Genomic DNA, 24,353 nt, shown 5'->3' on the forward strand with positions numbered 1-24,353 from the left:
TGTATAGGCCCATATGAAAAAGACATGGGGGCCATTATTTAGCCCAGCCCCACACGGCCACACCGGTATGGAAAAGAGCTTCACATTATTCCTACAATAAAACAACCTCTGTTTCGTCCTTGCCCATTTTGCCAGCCCTGGTTCATTGCACCCTTCATTCATGTCTTCTTTTTCCTTCCCACGTATTGGTATTAACCAGTGTTACAGATTTTGGAAATCGGAACTATTCGGTTGAGATACCGATTTACGATTTATCGGATGATTTTTAAAAAATCGAATAATTAATCGGCGATTTATCGGAAATCGGTCAAATCGGACAAATATTTTTGACTGATTTTTGAGCGATTTATCGGCGATTTTTGAAAAATCGACCAATTTCTATAACAGAGGTATTAACATGTTGAAATGTCTGACCTGGCAAAAAAAATTAAGTATCTTTCTACATATATGCAATGGTTATAGAAATCGGTCGATTTTTGAAAAATCGTCGATAAATTGCTAAAAATTGGTCAAAAATAGTTATCCAATTTGACCAATTTTCAATAAATTTCTGATAACAGGATAAATCACAAATCAATATCTCACCCGAATAAAATTTTCGAAAAATATAATGAAGCATATATGATATGAATGCAGTCCCACAAGTTTGGTGTTTCTTAGTGAGAACCACCGAACATACATTACCCACGACCCAACCCCACAATCATTTACAAGTCCCTACGCATTATACAACTCCAAGCCTGTGATTTGTACGCGTCTAGGCAAACCTCTCGTCACAAATTTTAAAATTTTAAGATGATAGCAATTTCAATACAGTTGAATTCCGATTAAGTAATAATTAATAAAATAATAATTTCGTTAATATCATATTTTTTCAGGGTCCTAAGAGCATCTAAAAAGACTACTACTTCTTTTTTATCCCCTTTACATGAAGTGGTTTTTAAAAGAAATGTGATACTCTCATCCAATTCAAGAGTCCAGTTCACTTACAAGTAGGCCCGTTGCATATCACCTTTTTATTTTATTTTTTGTAACATGTAGAGTAACATGTGTCAAGTGGTGAGCTGGAAAGTAAAAATAATAATAAAAAAATTAAAACACTTAACTAGTCACGTCCCATCCCGACCCAGTATGATGGGACGTGACCACTTCTTCAAAATCTGACTAACGCGCCAGCTTTTTTATTTTATCAACCCATGCCGGTTTACGAGTTCCGAGACGACAATTAGGCCCGCGTTGCGGATGCTCTAACATGACAATATTTACTTTATTTCAGCTTTTTAAGATGTTTAACACTTCATCAAAATTTAAAAGTGGAATTTAAATAAAAAAAAGTGGAGTTTATTCGAATTATATTTTCTTATCAATTTATTGTTATAAGAAATACCAAATAATTTATGACCATTAAATTTGAAAACACTCTAAACCTGAGCTGACAGAGATCAAACTTTCAAAGGTTCCCCTTTCTGTTATTCACAATACTATTTAAACTTCATTTTTAAATTGTACATATTTTTATTATACATTTACCCATAATTTTTAATAATGAAATTCATTAAATTTATCTTTGTCATGATTAAATATGTTATTTATAAGATAATTGGAGTTTAAATAGTAATTTTTGGAGTTTATTAATCGATTAGCAAGATATATAATCCAGTGAAACTCTTATCTTGAGGTAACAGGCCAAGCAAATGGATAGCCCAAATATACTACCAAAGACAATAACCGGGCCCAAAGTGTTGAAGGCTTAGCTCTACCAAAGATATGGCCCAAAGCTGAGTATGGTTAAGGGCCTAAGAACCAGTCTAAACCTTTAAGCCAGTACAGGAACTAACCCAAACTAGTTAAAATGATTTTGGACTACCCCGGAATATGAAGGCTGAAATTTGGACTGGCCCAATCCTGGAAGTTTTTAATATATATTTCAAATAGTATGAATCACCAAAAAAATATTTTTATTTTTTGTTGAAAACACCTAACAATTTATGATCAATTTCAAGATTGTGTTTTTCAGTAATCTATAACATAAATTGTTTTATATTATAATAAACTTACTACTTTTGGTAACGTACATAAATGAGAGGAATATTTCAAAATAGAAAACGTATAGAATTGAACGGGACAGTATTATTTACTGTTATTGTTGTACTTCCCAAGTAGATTATAGGATGGGGTTATAATGATAAGTTAGCACGTGAACTCTCTGCCTTGTGACTTTAGCCTTTTACATTCTTTAACATAGCCATTCTTGAAAGCAACATAACACCACACGGCAGATTCAGTAACAAAGTGGATTTTTTTTATTGAGATTGAAAAATTTAAAATCCACTTTGGCATGCATCTCTGCAGGTGCACTACCGGCCATTGTTCTAAAAAAAGGGGAATTGACATTATTCGGTATAGCAATTTTTTATTAATTAATCGGATAATCGGTAATTAATCGAATTGATTAATCAAAACATTAATCGGACATTTTTAATAAAATATAAAAACAATTAATTTATTAAACTAAATATATAAATTTAAGAAAAAAATGCAGTGATTAATCGGATTATAAAATCGAATCGGCGGATCATATTGAAATGATTAATCAAATCAAACCAGCAGACGTTACCATGTAAACCAAACCAAATCAAACATATTTCACGTATCACTTTGACAAAATACTATTAAAAATGATATATTGTCTTTTCTAACTAAAAAATTGAACTATTTTGTTTGTGTCTCCCTTCTAGTTTTGTTTAGGTCCAGAAAACGTAGACAATACTGACGTATTTTATATCGGGCCATAACTTGCTTATTATTGTTAAAAGCATCAGGTGACAACTCTTTAGAATCAAGGGGAAAAAATGAATCAATGTTGAAGATATAAAAAATTGTCCAAAAATTGATCTGTCAAGATTGTGGAATTAGCACGTTGCTTTTCTACCATGCATGGTATAACAAGGAGAGGTAGCTTCTTCACGAGAATGATCATGTGTTTGGACTCTCTGAACTAACAGCTTCTGCACCAGCTTCTGTTTGATCGGTTGAGGTATGTTGTTGCGGTCCTTGTGGAGTCCGTGGATCTGAAACCAACCATCATAGTTTAGAGAATGTCAATGGGAGTTCAAAACTGCATATAGTTTTTCAAGTTAGGGCTTAAGGCCATCTAAAAATCCAAATTTGAAATCACCAACTGATCCAAATTTCTGACCAACTCCAACTGTGTGTGATCCAAATATTATAAATATCATATCAAACAATTTTATCTTAAATTTAACATTTAATCATTATTAACAATTTATATAACATTTCATAAATTAATTAAATCAAAAAAAAATTAATACACATAAAAATATTAAAATTGTGCACTTAATTCACGAAAAACACATTTATTGCAATAATTTTTATACAAAATATCATTGATAACGCTAATTTTCCGAATTAGTATACTCTTCCACAAATGCTCAATTAATGCATCTCTAAGTGCAATATGCGCCTCTTTATTTTTTATTTTTAAATTTTAATGAAATTATGTTTTCACATTATTTTAAGTTTTATTTTAAAAATAAATTTTGCTAACTATTAATTATATTCTGTTATTAATTATATAATTAAATAATCAAAAATCAATTTAAAATCTCATAAACTACAAATAACAAAACCATTATTTTATATTAAACCATCAGTTCACTGATCCAAATTTGGATAACTATTGTAATGGAATTTGGGGTAATCGGCCCCAAATTTGGATATTTGGATCAGTGTTCGATTTGCCCAGAGAAACCGTATTTAGTTTTTGAAGTCCAAAACTGAAGAATGGCACATTTATCTTTGATGAGACTCGAACCCTTGACTGCTCGTTCGATCATAGAGGTTTGCTCTATCTTTGTTGAGAATTATAAATAATCTACTTTAATTGCATGTTCAGTTTCTTGAAATTATAGAAGAATAATTTCTAATTTTCAGTCAAAATTGGGTCAAATTGACTACTCCCTCTGTTTTTTTTATTTGTCGTTTTGACTTTTGCACGTATTTCAATGTGGTTTGACCGACTAGTTAGAAATATAATTTTAATTTTTTTTTTGTGAATTAAAATATAAGTTGTGTACTTTTATTTATTTTTATTTTTTTATAAATGATAATTTTAACTAGCCGGTCAAAGAACATTGAAATTTGTGCAAAAGTCAAAGCGACAAATAAACAGAGGGAGTAAAAGAAAGTGAAACGGAATAGTTAATTTGAGACGGAGGGAGTATTACGAAGGATGATTACCTGGAGTAGGTGAGGGAAAAGGATGCCTGGGTGGCTGAAGTAAAAGAGGGGGTGGAGGAGCTGCAGGAAAGCTAGAAAAAGAGGAGGCATCCAGCTGCTGCTGCTGCTGCGGTTGGAGATGGTACATATGTGTAAGATGATGATAATAAGGATAAGATTGTGGTGGGGGTAATCTGTGTGCACCAGAATATAATGTTCCCCTTGGAGCTTGCAATGAGTATCCATAATAATAGGGTGATGAGCTTATGGCTGATGGTGATGACACTCCTACTCCATATGCCTGTTGATAATATTGTGCCTGCTGCTGCTGCTGTTGAACTTGTGAATTGTACATGCTCTGCATTTAAATACATTTTCAGTACTCATTCATTTATAGTTTTTGTTAGTAGTTCTAATTTCACTTTTATCTCAACAAGTGAAACTCGTCTTTTTAATCAGGTTTTCAAGGTCTTCGGTGATTCTAAATTGTTCTCACCAGAATCACGTCCTTATATTGAAAATATCGTAAAAGATGTTTGTGATTCACATGTTTAGGTAAAGAGGAGGGGGACTAACTTGGTGGTAGCCGTAATCAGAAGGGTAGGGTGCGTACCTGCAAAAACATTGGAACAGATTGCTTAAGAATAGAATTGGATACTTGCGGTTGAAAATTGAAAAAATGAAGATAAAATCATATAAACCTAAATAACCATAAATTGATATTATTTAATTTCGATTATGTTAACATCCCACATCGATAAAAATAAGAGTATTTGAGACCTTTATAGGTACAAGTCAATAATTAATGCGCACCAAATCGCTAATTTTTTCGGACTGACCTGTGTTAGGTTGTTGGGTCATGTCCGCATTCGGCTCTGAGTTTGGGTGTTATAGTGTTACTCTTAGGATAAAAAAACTTATCTATGTCTATATCTAATGACAACTGTCACTGTCCATCATGTAAATGCTGAGTTTCTACTTAAATTTTCCGGTAGTTAATGTATTTTACCACATAACTCTGGAGAATGGAGATGCACACAAATGCTGTATTTTTCAGATCATGTTGTCGACAAGTGTGTCTCATATTGTAATACATCTTTACGGAATCAAGGAAAATATTTTAAATACTGTGTCAGACTGTCAGTATATCATATGGTCATGGTCAAACCATGATATTAGATGGGATGATTTTTTAAAGAGAAGAACATGAAGATTGAGATTGGTAGTATAAAATTAAAGAATCTCAGTAAGACTGCATGTTATAAAGCTCATATGCAACATGCATATTAATGACAACTTTTTTTTTTGTTAATTCAGTATTCGTGCTAGTTTTCGCATACTTCAACTAATTCAGAGTACTGCTAGCACACTCGTACCCACCAAGCATGACAACCCATTTAATTCCGTGTTTCCCATGAATTCAAACTCATGAACTTGGCATGGTAAACCCCTAAAGTCATACTCTAAACCAATTACCAATTAAGACACCTACGGTAGGTTAGATGAATGACAACTTGTGTTTTGAATACTTGCAAATCAGTACCAATGGTAGTGCTAGCAAAAGTGCCAGAGGGACTTGAACCCAAGAATGGTCCTTTATCAAGCTCGGATACATGCATGTACATGTTAAGCAGAAGTGTCAGAGGGACTTGAACCCAAGAATCGTTCTATATCAAACGTTAATGTTACATGTTAAGTAATCGGCCTATCTAATACGCACCATAAATTGAATAGGTCATATGTTCGGTTTCTCCTCGTATAAAAGTCCCCGAAGTGAATAATAGCAACTAATTAAACATATCCCGTTTGGGCTACATATGTACAAGGGCACCAATTGTTTTGGTTACAGACTTACAGGTAAGAATTGATCATAGTAAAGAGCTGTACAATGATAGAGGCACATGGGAATTTATATAGGAATTTATGACATATTGTTGAATATTATAATTACAAACGAAAGCATGGAGTTCTAGCATTTCTCTCAACAAAACTTAAAGGGTTTGTCCGGTGTGTGTCCATCGGCATATGCTAAGCACTAAAACTTATAAAGTTTGGAGTGTTTTGATTGATCTATTTATTGTAAATGCGGGGATCCATCATTATTAAGAAATGTTGGACAATCAAAACAAACTAAAATTATAAAAATTTGTGCTTAGTATGTGCTTATGCATACACCACGAAAAACCGAAACTGAAATAGAAAAAATTGAAGAAAAGAGACACTTACCCATAAGGTGGATAAATGACAGGGGGTGGTGGGGGTACTGGTGGAGCAAATGCCACTCCCGGGACTCCACTATAGCTTGATGATGATGATGCTGCTCCCCCTTGTGTTCTTCCTACAGTACTAACATTTTCTGAGTAACATTTTTTTATATTACTAAAGTATTATCCTTGAAAACGGCAAGATTATCACGAGAGATTTATATATTACTCCCTCCGTCCCGTTAAACGTTTCCCCTTTTGACTTTTTTACTGTTCACGGTAAACGATTGACTACTAATATACGTTTAATCTATAATATCAAACGTAGTTATGAGTGATTTTGTTGGATTCATATTTATAAGTACTATAATATAATGAAGTTTTTATATTTAATACTAATACGAAATTAAAGATATTAACAATCAAAAGTATGCATTGTCAAACGTGTGTCCAGCACAAATAGATTATATTTTTAGAAACGGAGGGAGTAATACACATTATCATAAGGGGTTGAGACATTTTATAGTTATAAAGTGGTTATCAGTTTAGAGAATATTATTTTTGAGGTGTTCTATTTTACTCTCACAAATTTTTGTGTGACCATGTTGTGCAATTTTTATTCTGATTACGATTAGATAGTGTTTATATCGGTTCAACTAATTACGAAAAATATCTTATTATTTAAGTAATTTTTTAGAATAAAAATAAAAAATGTTTTCCTAAAATTTATTTTATATCTTTATTTTAATTATTTTTTCTTTTGTTCCTTCCTGTATACAATAAAAATGTGCCCCGAAAGTTCAATTTTTTCGATACCCCAATTCGTTAGCATAAAAAGTTTGGACTCAGATCGTATTGCAGTATGTACTCGAATATCCGGGGAAAGATTGCACAAACCTCGAGGCGGAGAAGGTCGAGGCCGGCCAAGGGAAGCAATATTACAATTAGCTTTTCTTCCATCAATCACAGGGTTGGGTTCAGCACAAGCTCGTCTAGCTGATTCAGCATCGCGAAAAGTTACCTGTTCATCCAAATTGTCCTTAATTCAAATCATTATTCGTATATATTTACGATTTCTAGTAATGACTGTGAACTTACAAATCCATATCCTTTAGATTTCCCTGTATTTTTATCGTTGATGATGACAGCTTCAAGAATATCTCCGAATTGCTGGTAATATTCCTGCAACACATCCGTTGGCGTCTCCCAAGCTAGTCCACCAACAAAAACCTTCGTAAATGTGGTGTCGCCGAACGGTGATCGATACTGGTGGTACGCCATCACACCTATTCAAGAATCAGAATCAGTTGCATGCATTCGCTTGACTTGTGCATTATGTAAATGGCTGCAGAAGCAGTTGAAACAATGTGAAATGTTCTTCAACTCTTGCAGTCTGTGTGTTTTGTAGAAGTTTTAAGTGGAATAAAAAATGGGGAAAAGAAAGGGAGAAAGTTGAGATTTAGAGAAGGGAATCAGACAGCTGCAAACTATAATTTGCTGGAAATGAGAAGGAGGGGTTGAGTGGTTTCTTTGTATAAACGAATGACAGCTAGCTAGTTCAATACTTCAATTGCCTGCATGAATAGTTTAACTGACAGGGGTGTTATTGGTATTAACTCCAATCTTTACTTGCTTTTCTTTATACAATTGGATGGCCCTTCTAACAATAAATCTTTCTAACTAAAATCTTCAAGATTTCCTGGCAAGAATTTTGCTAATACTCACCTATGTTGTTGCTAACCAAATATAGATTTATTTTAGCACCTTCAAAAAATCTCAAAAATATTCTGAAATGACACATAACATCTTCTTCCTTGTGAGATTCGTATTAATATACTAGGGATACATTTCATTTATAAGATGAAAACCAATAGTCCCATGACAACTTAGCATTTGAGAAAAAAATTTGAACGTTTTTGGAGACGGTAGCATGTTTCTTTATTTCGTTATTTAGTACTCCCTGTGTCCCAAATTATCTGTACTGTTTGATTTTTTGATGTCAAATTGACCCAACTTCGATTGAAAATTACACATAGTACATTATCGAAAATATTTTAAAAAAATATATTATTAGAAACTATGTTCAATCTACTTCAATATGTATTTTTCAGATTTTCAAAATAATGAAATAATGAGTTTATATGTATGGTCAAAATTGAGTCAATTTGACCATCAAAAATCAAACAAGACAGATAAAATATATGATTTAGTACTTAGAGCATCTACGATGGTTGTTAACTATAATGGTTTGCTAAATAATTGAAATCCTGATTATCTAAAATTTTACTGAATCTATAAGAGATTGAACTTCAAACGGAGTTGACTATAATGGTTAGGTATATTTTAAAAATAGTATGTAATTATTATTTTTGTTTGTTATAAATAGAATACTTTATTTTAACATGGTAATAAAATAATTTAACATATTGCTACCGCTTTTCAAAGGTTCAACAAATATGATCTAACATTACTGAATTATCTAAAATTTTAACTAATGGTTTTGCACTATTGTAGGGCATATTATTTTTAGATAATCTCTATAAAATTCATCTTCAATGGTACATTTTCCTTATTTATAAATATAATCAACCTATTGATGTTGACTATATTTAAAATTTTAATAACATACTACTTTTAAAATATAGATAACCAATATAACCAATATTATTGAAGTACAATGCCTTAAAGATTCAATTTTTTTTACATATTATCCTACATGTCCAATTTAGTCGACCACTTAAAACTAAAACTATTGGAGATGCTCTTAGGCCATCGGAGATGCTCTTGGAACTTGAGAACGATTTTGAAAACTCTTACATTTCTCTTTTACATAATTAATTTGATTTTGAGCATATTCCGACTATGGGGGATAAACCAGATATGATGAGCTAGGAGAGTAATGTAATGGTGTCCTATCTGTCTAATGTGTGCATTAATAAATCCACCAGCTCACCAATCAATTGCTAACAATAATCTCCTTCCTCCTCCTCATACTTGGTTGTCTTCTTGGTGTTTTCTCATTGTTTTATCTACCTTCTGTTTATACCTAGTTCTTAAATCATCTTCCAAATTATTACTCAACATTTTCTTCAAAATATTTTCTACTAATTCGCTATTATACGAATTTCTTTTTGTAGACCATGTAATTTGAAGTGGTCTGGTGGCATGTGGCAACGTTGACAGTATTGAGAGTGTAATCACAAGAGCATCTCGGATAGGATAAACTTTTAACAAAAATATCCTATGTGGCACAAATTATACATAATTTGCATAATTTTGAGAACTCCAAAACTTTTAACTAAATTTGTCGGATCTCTCCAGAACTGTAACAAAGCTACACAAATTTAGTATTATAGTCAAGCCCTATTAGAGCACATCACCTTACAGGTTCAGCAAATGCTCTAATACCCCTTTCCTCAGATTTTTTAGGTAAGTATAGCAATTACCAAGTGCACCAACGAATTTATTGTGATTTTTTCCGACAAATATGTCTTATAAATCTTAAAAATGAGTATATTTTCTAATAAATTCTCGAGATGAGCGAGTATCGAACCTATTAACTGAAATGACAGATGATAAACTCTTAATCACTTAAGATATCCGATTATGCTCAATTTGTTGTGAATTTAAGAACTACTCGAGTTAATACATTTGATTTAACATCGAGCCTTGGCTGGATTTTCAAAAAAAAGTCAGCAAAATTTTGTTAGTATATGTCTATGAGCCCATGCATTATTAAATAGTCGGAGTCGATCAAATTATGTTAAATTTACCGAATTTAGTGTTTAATATTTGTACTTAGACACACCACAGAAAACCGATTAATCAAAACCTACTCATGAATTACATGCCATCTATTCATTATATACACAGTAGCAGTATTGACTCATACATGTATATATAAAAAGAATAGACCAACTAAAATTCCAGCCAAAATTACAGGTTCAACAGCTGTGATCAATAATTTTAATAAAAAAGAAATCAGGTTGTACTTGTAAAAAAAACAAATTAGGAAATGTAATCATGGTGGAATCGAAATTTCAGTGAGATAATGCACCATTTTAAGTGCCGGCTACAAATGATATGTGTGGATTCTGGATTTCAGTTGGTTTTAATATTTAATAATCTATTTGTTATATCTATTATATGTGAACATGGGGTTTCACCTTATTTAGTAAGTAATCCTCAAGCACTTAGATAGATTTAACATCACATCTATAACCATTGTACCAACACAACAACTAATAAATTTCTTAAAATCATTAACTACATTTCTAGGTAGCTCACTTAATGTGTTAATTTTAAAACTCTTTTTTAATAATTAAATTTGAATATATTATATATAAAGGATGTGAATATGTAATAATTAAAATCCAAATTAGTCGAAAAATAACTTACGAGAATCACATATTAAATTTTATATAAAATACACATGCATCATATCATCTATTTTAATTGTTGTACTATGGCACTAGTTGTGCTTTATTATATAAATAGAGCGAGTGTTTCACTTGATGAGCTTCTAATAGTCACCTTTACTAACATTATGTGTAGTTAAAAGTAGGGGTGTACACGGATCGGGTTGGGCGGGTTGGGAGAATTTAGCAACCCAACCCAATTAGTTCGGGTTTTCAAAATTTCAAACCAACCCAAACCGTTTAAATTTGTAACCCAAACCAATTTGTATTGTTCGGTTTGGTTCGGTTTGGATCGGTTTGATCGGTTTATTAAATATACAAAATTAATATAAAAATTTATAATAAAACATAAGGTTTCAAAGTTTAAAACACTTGAAAATAGTTCAAAACAATATTACAATCCTCCATATTAAATAGTCTTAAGCATCTAATTTTCGACATCAAAAGTACTAATAATATTTCTTACGCTTTAAATATTGGAATGAATCATAAATGCAAAAAATATAACACTAATCAAACATCTATTGTTGTTACGAAATGAACTATGAACACGGAGGTTATAAGTTACATTTAGAGTTAGAGATATATGGATCTATGTAAATGGCCTAAACATAATTTTGGATTAACTAATTAGCATGTACATATATATTTTAATCGGGTTGGGTTGAATTGGTTTAAAATTATCGAAAACCATATTCAAACCAATTAAATCGGGTTGACATTTTTTCAACCCAACTATATATCGGGTTGAAAAAAATCGGTTTGGTTCGGCCGAAATAGGGTCGGTTCGGTTTGGATTGGTCGGGTTGGCCAAACCGTGTACACCCCTAGTTAAAAGTGTAAGGGTCAGTGTTATATATATCAGAAATATGATTATTTATAACCAAGTATTACCATTTATTAAGGAATGACTAAAATGCATCCATCATGACCAATAATTTTTTTAATACAATTTATAAAAAATTAACACAAATTCAAAAAAAAATTAAAATCTCGGGATTCAAAAATATTAATCAAAATTGGTAGACATATCATAAATTTAAAAGTAAATCGTCTCATATATCGCTATTATATCCGTCATCTCACCAAACATGAAAATGGAGAATGTACGTATTTGGAAATATCAATATATATTACTTAGTAAACTAATTCATGTTTTTGGGTCGGAAATTTCGATTGAACTACCGCTAACAACTGACCTTTAATTAAATCGTGAAACATGAAGTTGATTAATATGAAAAATGAATCGGTCCTATTATAACATTTGCAAAAAAGTAAAAAATAAAATTGAATGGGCTCGTGCTTTGCACGGGCTATCATGCTAGTTAGTCTAAATTGTCATCATACCTCTAATTTTGTACAACATTAAAATTTTATTTCTTTTGAAAATTTAAGCTTGGTCATCAGTCTAATCTTTCAATCCACGTTGCCAAACCAATTTTATTAAATCCACGTACCCGGTCAATTTTTTGGCCTGGAAAAGTGTGCTGATCTCTGTCTCAACATCATTTAATTATTTTTTCAGTTTTTTATTAAATATTTATAATTTTAAATATTATAAGAAAATTATACAAATAATGTAAAATATATGTCAAAATAACAAGACAAGGATAAAATTAATCAGAACAATTATTTGTATAATTGAATTGTCGAACAAGAATTTTTTAAAAAATAGAAACCATTGGGGACAAGAATCTACAAGGAACACGTGTTGACCGTAATTTGACTATTATAAAAACACATGATATAAAATCTATATTTTTTCTAAAAAAATTACACATCACTAAAATTAGTTTGTAACATCATCTGTACGGTTGGATCGTTGTACAACAATTTAAAAAAAAATAGAATCACCACTCGGAACAAGACTTGGTTATAGGAACCCGTATTGACCGTAATTGACTATTATAAAAACGCATGATGTAAAATCTAATTTTTTTTTAAAAAAAATTAGATATCTTAAAAATTAGTAAGTATCATCATCCGTACGGTTGGATCGTTGAACAAAAAATTTTTAAAAAATAGAATCATCACTCGGGACAAAACTTGGTTATAGGAACATCTGTTGACTGTAATTTAACTATTATAAAAACACACGCTATAAAATCTAAATTTTTTAAAAAACATTTAGATTATTAAATATTTAAATAATCCTCGTAGGGGGTAGTACTCGGTTTTCGAATAATCCTCATAGGGGGTAGTACACGAATATTTTTTTCATTTATTTAAAAATAGTTTTCATCCCCGCTTGGGCCAAAGCCCAAAACACATAATTCCTGCACCAACATTCTCATCACATAATTACAATTCGAATGACAGTTGGAATAGTTAAACTATTTTTTGAAATAAATTTGTACATATTTTCAAGTGTTTTTTTCCCCGATAGATTTTCGTCAAAAAACAGTAGACCAATTAAGAGCTAGTTTTTTTGTTTGTCATTTTACTTTTCTGTACATAGTTTAAAATATTTTGAGTGTGTAGTTAAAATAATTATTTTTAATTTATTTATTTTTGATTTTGTTATAGTATTCCCTGTATTTCATTATAATGACTTTTCTGCCCGCATTCAAGAAGCATTGATTCTATAGTAAAAATTATCATTTTTTTAAATAAATGTTTAAGTTATACGTATATATTTTTATTCAGAAAAAAAAATTGAAAATTATTATTTTAATTATACGATCAAAGTACTTAGAAACGTGTGTAAAAAAGTTAAACGACAATTAAAAAGAAATAGAAAGAGTATATTTTTATTCAAAAAATGAAATTTTTTAAAATAATTATTCTTAGTTATCCGCACTTTAAAATATGTGCATAAAATTTAAATGTCAATAAAAATATAAAGGGAGTACAGTGGAACCTCGATAAATAAATATTCGATAAACGAATAATCTCGTCAAATGAATAACTTTTTCCGATCCCGGTCTCAACATAATACACATAATGTATTTTTAATCTCGATAAATGAATAATATCGTTAAATGAATAAAATTTTCCGGTCTCGAGCGTATTTATATATCAAGATTTAACTGTATTACGTCACATTAAAAAATAAAGGGAGTACTAGTGATAATTTAAAAAAAATGGACGATAAAATACTGCAAAAATCAGATATTTATTATCCTTGGATGTCCCAATTGGATTTCGAGATCAGATCAAATGGAAAAAATCAAATTTACATCCTCCTTTATATGCAGGAGTAAGTCAAATGATGTTACAACTTTGACTAATGCAAAAAAAATCAAGTGATCAAGATTTCATTCGGGACCGAGTGAGTCTACAACAAACAACATAGGAGACTCTAGACCAGAAAACACAACAACATCGTATCTCGAAGTGTGTTCTTAGCTTCTCGATTAAGATCTTCCCGGTAAGATAAACATCATATGCATACACATTGTTTTTGTATCTTTGATTTGTTTATTTACATGATTATCTTCTATAATATTGGCATTTTAGTTTTGAATGGCCTTTTTGACTAGTTCTTATATGATCATCATCATCTTGTATTGTTTATCTGTCTTGTAATCATTTTATCTGTGCTTTTAGTCCCCATACAATATAAATACAATTTTAGAAATAAAATTCAAACCATAAATTATCCTTTCCGCTAAACTTTTTCGTGTTCTCCATAGAGCGTGACCCTGTATTCTGAAAGTAATTAAAGGCTGACTGGGTAGTTTTATTGCTAAATTACAATTGGAGTGAGACTGTTTGTATAGTTGAGTATTGGTTGCGTAACTGATAATGTTAGTGATGCTACGATCAGTGAGTGGTTGGCTGAGTAGAACTATTTTTTCAGTAGATAGAGTTTATATACTTCTGTGATCTAGATATAGCCATTCAATAGGATTGGTATTTAACATTTATTCAGTTAACAAATTCTCTGTTTCGAGTTTGTTGGTACTAGTATCTGTTAATTACTAATACTAGTAGCTTGTTGTGTCCGATGAAGCAGATACAATGACTTCAACTGGTGACAATGTGAATGATGGGAACTGCCTTGGATATGCAGCTAGAGATCCTTCTGGATTTCTTTCGCCTTACAAGTTCAGCCGCAGGTTCTGCATTTTTGTGTCGTGTTTAAAGATGACATTCTGGTTCCCTAAATTTCTGTGTCTTGTTTAAAGATGACATTCTAGTTCCCTAATTACGTTCTAGTCATAAATATGTATAAAAGGCAAAACTACAGTCAATCATTTAAATACTTGATATAGATATGCAATTCTAATCAGATTTTTAATGAAAAAGAAGTGTCACACTGTCACTCTTCACACTTTTGTTGTTCTGCGTTTTTCAGTACTTAGTAAATTAAATATAAGTTTCAACCAGTGAGGGATTTATATTTTGACAGGGAAGTTGGAAGTTCCGATGTATCATTAAAAATCACACACTGTGGTGTTTGTTATGCGGATGTGGGCTGGACGAGAAACTTTTCTAAACACTCAAATTATCCACTGGTTCCGGGGTATGAGACTTTTTTATGTTTCATAAAGTATTTTGGCATCCCTGTGTTCTTTATTGATGTATGTTGGTGTTACTTTTGCTAGCCATGAGATAGTTGGAATTGTAAGAGAAGTTGGTTCCATTGTCCAACGTTTTAAAGTCGGTGATTGTGTTGGAGTCGGAACGTATGTTAACTCTTGCAGAGACTGTGAGTACTGTAATGAGGGCTTAGAAGTTCATTGTTCAAAGGGTTCTGTCTACACATTTGATGGCATTGATGATGATGGTACCATCACTAAAGGAGGGTATTCCACCCATATAGTTGTCCATGAAAGGTGAATATCAAATATTTCCTTAATCTCAAAGTATGTGTTAATTTTGAGTTCAAAAGGTCAAATACAGAACGTTTGATTAAATTAAGGTTCCAATATAAATTACTTAACAAGTACAGCGACATTTTACAATAGGCAATGTAATACTGAAAAAAATGTATGAACTATCATATGTTCCCTAAAAACGTGTTTATAAGAATTTTGATTCAAGATTTGTCATATTTTACAAAACTTTGGAGTATGAAAGTCTGCTTTTCTGTGTAAGATCATGAGTTGAAAGGAAACTGGTTACTATGTACTCCGTTTTCTTGTATTGTGCAGGTACTGTTTTAGGATACCTGAGAACTACCCTCCAGCATCAGCAGCACCTTTGCTCTGTGCTGGTATAACTGTTTACACTCCCATGATTCGACATAACATGAACAAGCCGGGTAAGTCACTAGGGGTGATTGGGCTAGGTGGATTAGGTCACTTGGCCGTTAAATTTGGGAAAGCTTTTGGGATGATGGTAACAGTGTTCAGCACAAGTTTATCCAAGAAGGAGGAAGCTTTAAATCTGCTTGGTGCTGACAATTTTGTGATCTCTTCCAATGAACAAGAGATGAAGGTAAGCGATCACTAGCCTTGTGATTAGAACTTTAGAAGTGTCCTATTTCAATTTTGGAATTTATTTTCGTTGCAGGGGATGCTTAATTCACTTGACTTTATAATTAACACTGCATCTGGAGATATTCCGTTCGATCAGTATTTGCCTCTTCTCAAGACAGGTGGTGTGCTTTCCTTGGTGGGTTTCCCTAGTGAAGTTAAATTTCTTCCACACAATCTTAATCTAGGTATGTTGTAAAGACTTAATCCACTATCAGTTTCTTCTTACAGGACTCCCCATTCATTGCATTTGGTGAACATTGTCTGATTAGGGGTTAATTCTTGTAGGCATGAAAACCATTTCTGGGAGTCTCACTGGTGGTACAAAACAGACGCAAGAAATGCTGGATTTTTGTGCTGCCAACGGAATTCACCCCAACATAGAATCTATTCCAATTCAGAACATAAATGAGGCACTTGAGAGGTTAATAAACAGGGACGTGAAGTATCGATTTGTGATTGATATTGAGAACTCCCTCCAGTGACACGATTGTGGAAAAAATTAAGGTGTCTTTTTAAACTTCCATCACCCAACTGATTGTTTTTTTCTGGTTACACATGCACTCACATTCAAACAAGTCAGGTTTATGTTAAAATCTGTCAACAAATGAACAAATTATCTAAGTTCAAGTTAGACATCTATTTGTCCTCTGCATATTTAAGCACAACATTTCTTAAACCGTTATATATTATTGTTAATTACAATTTTTCGAGTAGTATTCTTTCTTAAATGCTGACTAACCTATATTTCATGTGAACATCACTCACCAATTTCAAACCACGTTGAGACTGCTTAAGCTTAATGCTTGGCTCGTTATGTTTGAGATTATGCAATTGCATTTCTTAATTTTGTATCATTTTCGTTATTTTAAAAGTTGCGGAGATGATACTTGAACTTGCTTTCCTCTGCCTTTTCAGATCAGAGAGCGATGTCTAACACGCCCCGGATCAGTAGCATTCTCAGTTTCATGACAATCTTCTGTTCTCCAATGGCTTGCTATCTCCGAAGTCCCTCTGATGTGAGCTATATCCTACATAATAATTTGTGAAGTTTATACATAAACAGATGGTTTTATTTTCATCCCCATCAGAACAGATGGAGTACTAAGCTTGTAATGAAAAATTCGAGTATATGGTCTATTGTCAACAAAAATAACCTGGAAATAGGGGTTATCATAATGCATATGTATTATGCTTGTATTGTGAATTTGTGGTGGCTTGCAATTATTAGCTTGAGTGTTTGATAAGTTGCTAATCTCTCTACGTGGAAAAAATTGATGGCAATGCTAAAGGTTTTCTAGCACCTTGTAAGTTATTGGCCATTTTGTTGGATGTTAAATTTGTCATTTTTGTGAAATTACAAAATAAATACTGTACCATCTGTTAAATAATAATACTTTGACTACTCTTATTTGAATATATAACTTTATTAATGATTTCCGAAATTTCTTTGCCTGTTCTGATCGATTTAAATACAAGGAATTTCACAAATAAATGGATTTTTTCGTAAGAATTTCATATACTGCAGGAAATAAGTCACTTAACATGTTAAGAAGAAGTTAACACACAATTTGGGTGCAGTGGTTGAGTTCTTGTATCCCTTGCGGGGAGGTCTTCGAGTGTTATGATTAGCAAAAAGAAAATTGGCTTAATCCCTCGCCTTATAAATAGAATCCAGCCTTACTATGTTTAGCGTCCACAATACATAAACCCTAATAACATGATCAAAATCTTCCATGAACAAGCAAACCTCCATAAAATTCTCCAACCACAATTGGCACTAGAAGAAAGGCTTGAACCTTCGACCCTTGTGTTGTCTCACAACGCCTTCCTTCTAGCGCCAATTTGTTGTTGGAGAAATTTGGAACGTCGTCTCGTCGAACCTCCATCTGTGTTATTAGCAGCCCTCCAAAAATTCAGGATTTTACCTATGCTAAACTTCTTCTTTTTTTTGTTTACTCTTTTTTTTTGCAAAGTATCTGCTGGCTCTTTTAACTGCTTTGCGAACTAACAAGTTATATCATTGTTGTGCGTTTGTGTATTTTCATATTTTCTGTAGGTTATGAATAAAGTTAATTAGAGGTTTATTGGTTAGTTTATTGTGTTTGTTGATACTACTAACATGATTCGAGTTGGACACTTTTTGTTTTGACAAATATGGTTTATAGCCTTACAAATGAGTATCTGTTCTCATATAAATTCTCGGGGCGAGCGTAAATCGAACCCAGAACCTTGACTACAAAGGATAAACTCTTAACAACTTGAGATATCCAACCGTGCTCGAGTTGGACACTTTGATGATACTATTAGTTTCATGATGTATGATTTTCTGATTTAAAGTATGATCCAACAAGTCGTTGCCTGAATACTGAATAGTATTCTTGTTATTTTAATTTTTGCATATAGTTTTTTTGTAGAGTGGATGCATTTAATTTATTTTGAGTGATCTTGTGATCTTGATATAGCAATTCAATACAATTTGAACAATTGAAGGAACCGTATTCTCTGACTAACATATTCTCTCTTCCAAATTCCATTGCTCTAGTATTTTTGCATGTTTTAAAGCTAGCTTGTAGCTTCGGACAAAGCAGATACAATGATTTCGACTGGGGACACAGTGAAGGATGAAAAACTGCCTTGGATACACAGCTAGAATCCCAGGGCACTTGGAAGTTGCTGACAATTACTCATTGTGGTGTTTGCTATGCGGAGGTTTACTAGACAAGGAATTTTCGTGGACACACAAACTATCCTTTGGTTCCAGGGTATGCATCTCAATTATGTAGAATTATAAGAATTTGGTATGCTTGTGCTCTATACTGATGTATATTGGTGTTACTTTTCTCACCAGAGATTGAAGTTGGTTGCAGAGACTGTGAGTACTGTAACGATGGCTTAGAAATTCATTGCTCAAAGGGTGGTAAAGTCCTCACCTTTGATATTGTTAATGTTGATGGTACCTTAACTAAAGAAGGGTATTCCACCTATATTGTTGTCCACGACAGGGACAAGTCAGATATATCCTCCTTTCCAATATACATTTTCAATCTTCATCTGTTCAGTCCGATTATCTTTCTTAAATTTAGGTAGTATAAGAAAATAAGTTTAGAACAGTTAACAATACTCGAAATTGTAAATGATAAACTGAACTCGTGTTGAGTATGAAAATCTACTTTCTTTTCAAGGTCGGGAGTTGAAGGAAACTAGTTATGACACAATCTGTTGCACTTTCTGGGAAGGTACTGTTTTAGAATACCCGAGCACTGCCCTCCAGCAGCGCCTTTGCTCTGTGCTGGTATAACTGTATACACTCCAATGATGTGGCATAACATGAACAAGCCTGGTAAGTCACTAGGGGTGATTGGACTAGGTGGATAGGTCATTTGGCTGTCAAATTTGGAAGGCTTTTGGGATGGTTGTCACAGTGCTCAGCACTAGTCTATCCAAGAAAGAGGAAGCCTTAAATCTTCTTGGTGCTGACAATTTTGTGCTATCTTCCAATGAAGTAGAGATGAAGATATGCAATCATTAGACATTCCTTTCGATCAGTAATCACCTCTTCTCAAGACAGCTGGTGTGCTTTCCTTGGTAGGCTTCCCTAACGAAGTTAAATTTAGTCCAGCAAACCTTGATCTTGGTATGTTCTGAAGACTTAATCCTTTCTCAGTTTCCTCGTGAATTCCCTGAACAATGCATTTTATAGACATTTTCTAATGAGGACTTAATCCTTTCTCAGTTTCCTTGTGAATTCCCTGAACAATGCATTTTATAGACATTTTCTAATGAGGGGCTACTTGCAGGCATGAAAACCATTTCTGGGAGTGCTACTGGTGGTACAAAACAGACGCAGGAAATGCTGACTAGAGAAGCTGATAAACAAGGATGTGAAGTACCTGTTTGTGATTGATATTGAGAACTCCCTCAAGTAACCAGGTGCGAGTAAATATTAAGGTGTCTTCTTTGTTAAAGAGTATAAGATCATGTTCGGGTCTTCGTCTACTACCTTAAGTTTTGGTTACTTAACATGATATCAGAGCTCAGACCCTCATTTATTTAGTTTAATATTTGTTGTTGGTATTGATTTGTCGTTGCCAATCGCAACGAAACGTATCGTACGATTGAGGAGGAGTTTTAAAGAGTATAAGATCGTATTCGGTTTTAAATGAACTGGTTACTTAACATTCTTATACTTCCATCATCCAACAGATTAACTCCACACACACACACAAACATGTCACAGAATGTTACATCTTTGTGGCAAATGAACATTGGAGTTCTCTTTATAAACTCAGACATGTTACATCTTTGTGGCAAATGAACATTGGAGTTCTCTTTATAAACTCAGTGCATCAAGCTTAGCTCATTATGTTCGAAGATGGTTTCAGTGTCACATATACAGTCTACTAAATAATTGCTTCTGCAAAATTTTAATTCATTTTCGGTTAATAAAACGTATATTTTTGTTTTCAGAATAGAGAGGGATGTATTGTAGATCAGGCATTGGAATGCAGCTGAACTTCTCACTGTTTTTGCTATTTTAGAGTCTCCTGCAGCACCTGCAATGCTCCTATGTCCGTCTCCAGATAGTCTGTTAGCCTTGAATACTGCTACTCCCTCCGTCCCGCCCGATTCTATACGTTCACTATTTACACGTATTCCGAAACTTCTATAAAATATAGTTTCATAATGTTTTTTTAATTTATTTTTTTAATAAAAGCTTAAACATAAAACTTTTATTCAGAAAAAAAAATTAAAAATTATTATGGAGTTATGTTTTAAAAAAATATTAAAAAATATGTCAAAAAGTAATATATAAAATTTAATGGAATAGAAGAATTAAATCATTTGTGTGAAGTTTGTACAAGAACAATTTACACCGAGAGCATACTCAATGCATGTAGAATTAATCTTGTATAGGTGTTATAATAAATTGATACTCTCACACTATTTTCTTTCATGTAGAAGCAATTATATCTAATTGAGTTTGTTATGTACTCGGTTCGATTCGGTTCTGTTCATAGATGTCGATGACCTCTTCCTCTTGGTTACTTGTGTACTAGTGTTTTTACTTCTCTCATGATAAATTGAGAATAAATTCGAATCATGTAACACACACAACAGAAAATGTTGCTAATTAAATAAATCAAAAAAAATAGTCGGCATAATTGGTTTAAAGACTAATGAGACGGCACATGATCCACTTTAGATTACAGCAAATAACACCGTTTCACAAAACGATACACACCGACACAGGAACGCGGATAACTGGGCCCCACCTTTTCGGGTGAAAGCCATTATAGATTATTTTATGGAGCGCAATTCCGAGTTATATTTGCATGTGACCTTCTTCTTCTTTTTTTAAATATTTTTTTTATATTCGTCGTGTTCTTCCCTTTTTAGTTTTCACATTTATAAAAAATATGTATATTAAAAATATTTAATTCTTTATTTTTTTCATATTTATTGTTAATTATTACATTTAATTACAGAATTATAGTGTATACGTTAATTATAGAGTCAACCTTTAAAACTAGAAATATAGAGATATATTGATAAAAAAATACTTTATAAAAATGTATTGAAATATGAAATATGACAAGAGAAGATTTTTTTTTTAATAAATTTGACAACTGTAAAGTGACGAAGAGACTACCGAATAATGATGCCAATTACTCTCTCCGTCCCAAAATACAAGTACATTTTACTTTTTAGGCGTATTTTTAGGTGAATAAAACGAATACCTCCATATTTTTTTTTCAAAATTTCTTTTTCTGGATTGTATATGTATTAAATTTTAATTCAAGAAATTTTTTTTTTTAAAAAATATATGAAGCTATAACTTTTATACACCTTAAATTAAGCGTAAAAAATCAAAAAAACTAGTATTTTGAGACGGAGGCAGTATCAATAAACAATGTACAATCAATAAACAATGTAGGAGAGTAGAAATGAAATTATCGATACATCTAAGTTACAATTCCCCAGATGGGGTTATAATTTTGTCATTATTTAAGTGTTGCATTTGGATTTGAGACAAAGACGAACAACAGGTTAAAATGTTGCTATTTACCCAGATATCCCCATCACGTTTATGCTTTAAAATATGGAAACTACCTTAAAGTTTGTATATTCCTACTTTTTTATTATTTACTACATTCTTATATCAATCTATTGATAACATAAATAATTCAGTAAGTTGATGAAAAGAAGATAATGCATTATTATATTCCCAATGGATTTATTGTTTTGCGGCTGAATTATTAATAAATAGAGAAAATTTGCATAATCAACAAAGGAAATATTATCCCCTAATGAGAATTCCTATTTTGATGTATTAATTTGAAAATTGAATATTTAATTTTGAATACATATTAAATAAAAATGTAATGGAACGTATTTGGAAACTCTTTTATCCAATTAGTATCCTCAATTTTAATATTTGATAAATGAAAAAGGGGTTAAGTTCTATGAAAATCAAATTTTTTTAGACTTGTAGACAGCTTATGTTTTACGAATAAAATATTGCAAAACCTATTATTTTTTTTATTTTTTTTTATCGTAGGTAACCCGTAGCCGCTACCCTTCGGGTGCGCACTGGGTAAACCCTACAGGTTTACATAATAGCCTGCAAACCACGTGAACCAAGGTAAACCGTATTTAAGCGACATGCTATGACTCAGGAGGCATAATCATAAATTCTTCTTCAGTGGGATTCGAACCTGTGACCAAGAGGATAGTTATCCCCTCTTTAACCAGCTGAGTCAACCCTTGTGGGCTCAAAACCTATTATTTTGTTAATTATACTATACAAAAATCATTGTTTTATTTAAAATCTTGTATATCATATCTATACTATATTATAATAGACGAAACATTAAAAATTTGGTAGTCGGTCGGTCGGTACTTGCTGAATTTACGTAATTGCCCTTATTTAAATTAAAGTATATTTTAATTCGGGTGAGCAGAAAACCGCAAAAACCGCCCGCACCGCACCAATCCGCACCGCAAAACGTGGTTTTTAATTTTCGTGGTGCGGTTGCGGTTTGAATTTTTAATAAACCGCGCGGTGCGGTGCGGGTTGTGATTTTAAATTTCTGAAATGCGGTTCAAACCAAACCGCACCGCACCGCAATATTTAATATATATAATACTTATATTTTATGATTCCATTTATTAAGTTTGATTCCATTTAACATACTAGGAGTGCTTGCTTAGTGATCATCTTGTTTCTGCAAGACCAATTGTTGCGTGGTGATCATCCTATTTGTTTTTCTTCAAAAATAATGAGACACATGGTACATAGCTACCTATTTAATAGTAAACTCATTTAATTGCAGAGCCAAACTTCTACGTTAAACTTTATAGTGTGGAATTACTAATTTGTATTATTGAAGAATATTGGCGACTTCAATGCCTCCTGAGCGAGAGGCTGTCGCTTAAATGCGGTTTACCTTGGTTCACGTGGTTTGAAAGCTATTACGTGAGCCCGTAGGGTTTACCCAGTGCGCACTCGAATGGTAGCGGTTGCGAGTTACCTACGATAAAAAAAAGAATATTGGCGACTTTGTTATATTATTCGGAAATTTAATTAATTTAAGTTTTGAATTTATTTAAAATTTTCGAACTTGTAATGTATAAACCGCAGTGAACCGCACAACACCGCATTTTTGTGGTGTGATTTATGCGGTTTTTGAGGGTACGCGGTGCGGTTGCGGTTTGGAAATTAGATCAAACCGCATGTGCGGTTTGGTTTGCGGTTTGAGGAAAAAACCGCACCACTCGCACCGCGCTCACCCCTACTGAAAGTGTTTGTCCTAAATCCAATCATGTATGATGAGTTAGGAAGAACTTTCTTGTATTCCTATTTGATTTCATTGAAATTAATAAAAGACTTGTTATATTTTTATTATGGGCTTTATCTATTTAAAGTGTTTTAAATAAGATGTTCCATAGTTTAGAGTAAAACTTCTAGAATTATAATGAGAATATAATAGTGAGATCTAGAAGATGATAACTGTAGAATTAAACAGTTCCTGATCATAGGATAACTAATCGGATGTTAGTGGATC

General features: G+C 32.4%; 2 protein-coding genes and 1 pseudogene across 4 annotated transcripts; 2 read left to right on the forward strand and 1 right to left on the reverse strand.

Annotated features, from left to right (window-relative positions):
- Positions 1–2,775: 2,775 nt before the first annotated feature.
- On the reverse strand, positions 2,776–8,088 carry LOC141710492 (uncharacterized). 2 transcript variants are annotated; one of them, XM_074513058.1, is made up of 6 exons: positions 7,542–8,077; positions 7,341–7,464; positions 6,466–6,577; positions 4,816–4,852; positions 4,261–4,597; positions 2,776–3,071 (listed from the first exon to the last, which is right to left on the reverse strand). In XM_074513058.1, exons 1-6 carry the CDS (start codon positions 7,722–7,724, stop codon positions 2,977–2,979), a joined length of 888 nt encoding a protein of 295 aa, XP_074369159.1. In that variant the 5' UTR covers positions 7,725–8,077; the 3' UTR covers positions 2,776–2,976. The 2 variants fall into 2 exon arrangements, with proteins under 2 accessions (XP_074369159.1, XP_074369160.1); XM_074513059.1 differs by having other exon boundaries at positions 2,983–3,118; positions 7,542–8,088.
- Positions 8,089–14,073: 5,985 nt separating this feature from the next.
- LOC141711334 (putative cinnamyl alcohol dehydrogenase 1) lies at positions 14,074–17,491 on the forward strand. 2 transcript variants are annotated; one of them, XM_074513716.1, is made up of 8 exons: positions 14,074–14,231; positions 14,820–14,922; positions 15,216–15,329; positions 15,412–15,642; positions 15,961–16,246; positions 16,322–16,472; positions 16,573–16,791; positions 17,203–17,491. In XM_074513716.1, the coding sequence occupies exons 2-7, from the start codon at positions 14,825–14,827 to the stop codon at positions 16,767–16,769; spliced, it is 1,077 nt and encodes a 358-aa protein (XP_074369817.1). In that variant the 5' UTR covers positions 14,074–14,231; positions 14,820–14,824; the 3' UTR covers positions 16,770–16,791; positions 17,203–17,491. The 2 variants fall into 2 exon arrangements, with proteins under 2 accessions (XP_074369817.1, XP_074369818.1); XM_074513717.1 differs by having other exon boundaries at positions 14,098–14,231; positions 14,817–14,922.
- Positions 17,492–17,636: 145 nt separating this feature from the next.
- LOC141711335 (putative cinnamyl alcohol dehydrogenase 1) lies at positions 17,637–20,213 on the forward strand (annotated as a pseudogene).
- The last annotated feature ends 4,140 nt before the right edge of the window (positions 20,214–24,353 follow it).

Source organism: Apium graveolens, chromosome 3, assembly GCF_009905375.1.
Source record: "Apium graveolens cultivar Ventura chromosome 3, ASM990537v1, whole genome shotgun sequence".
Taxonomy (NCBI): domain Eukaryota; kingdom Viridiplantae; phylum Streptophyta; class Magnoliopsida; order Apiales; family Apiaceae; genus Apium; species Apium graveolens.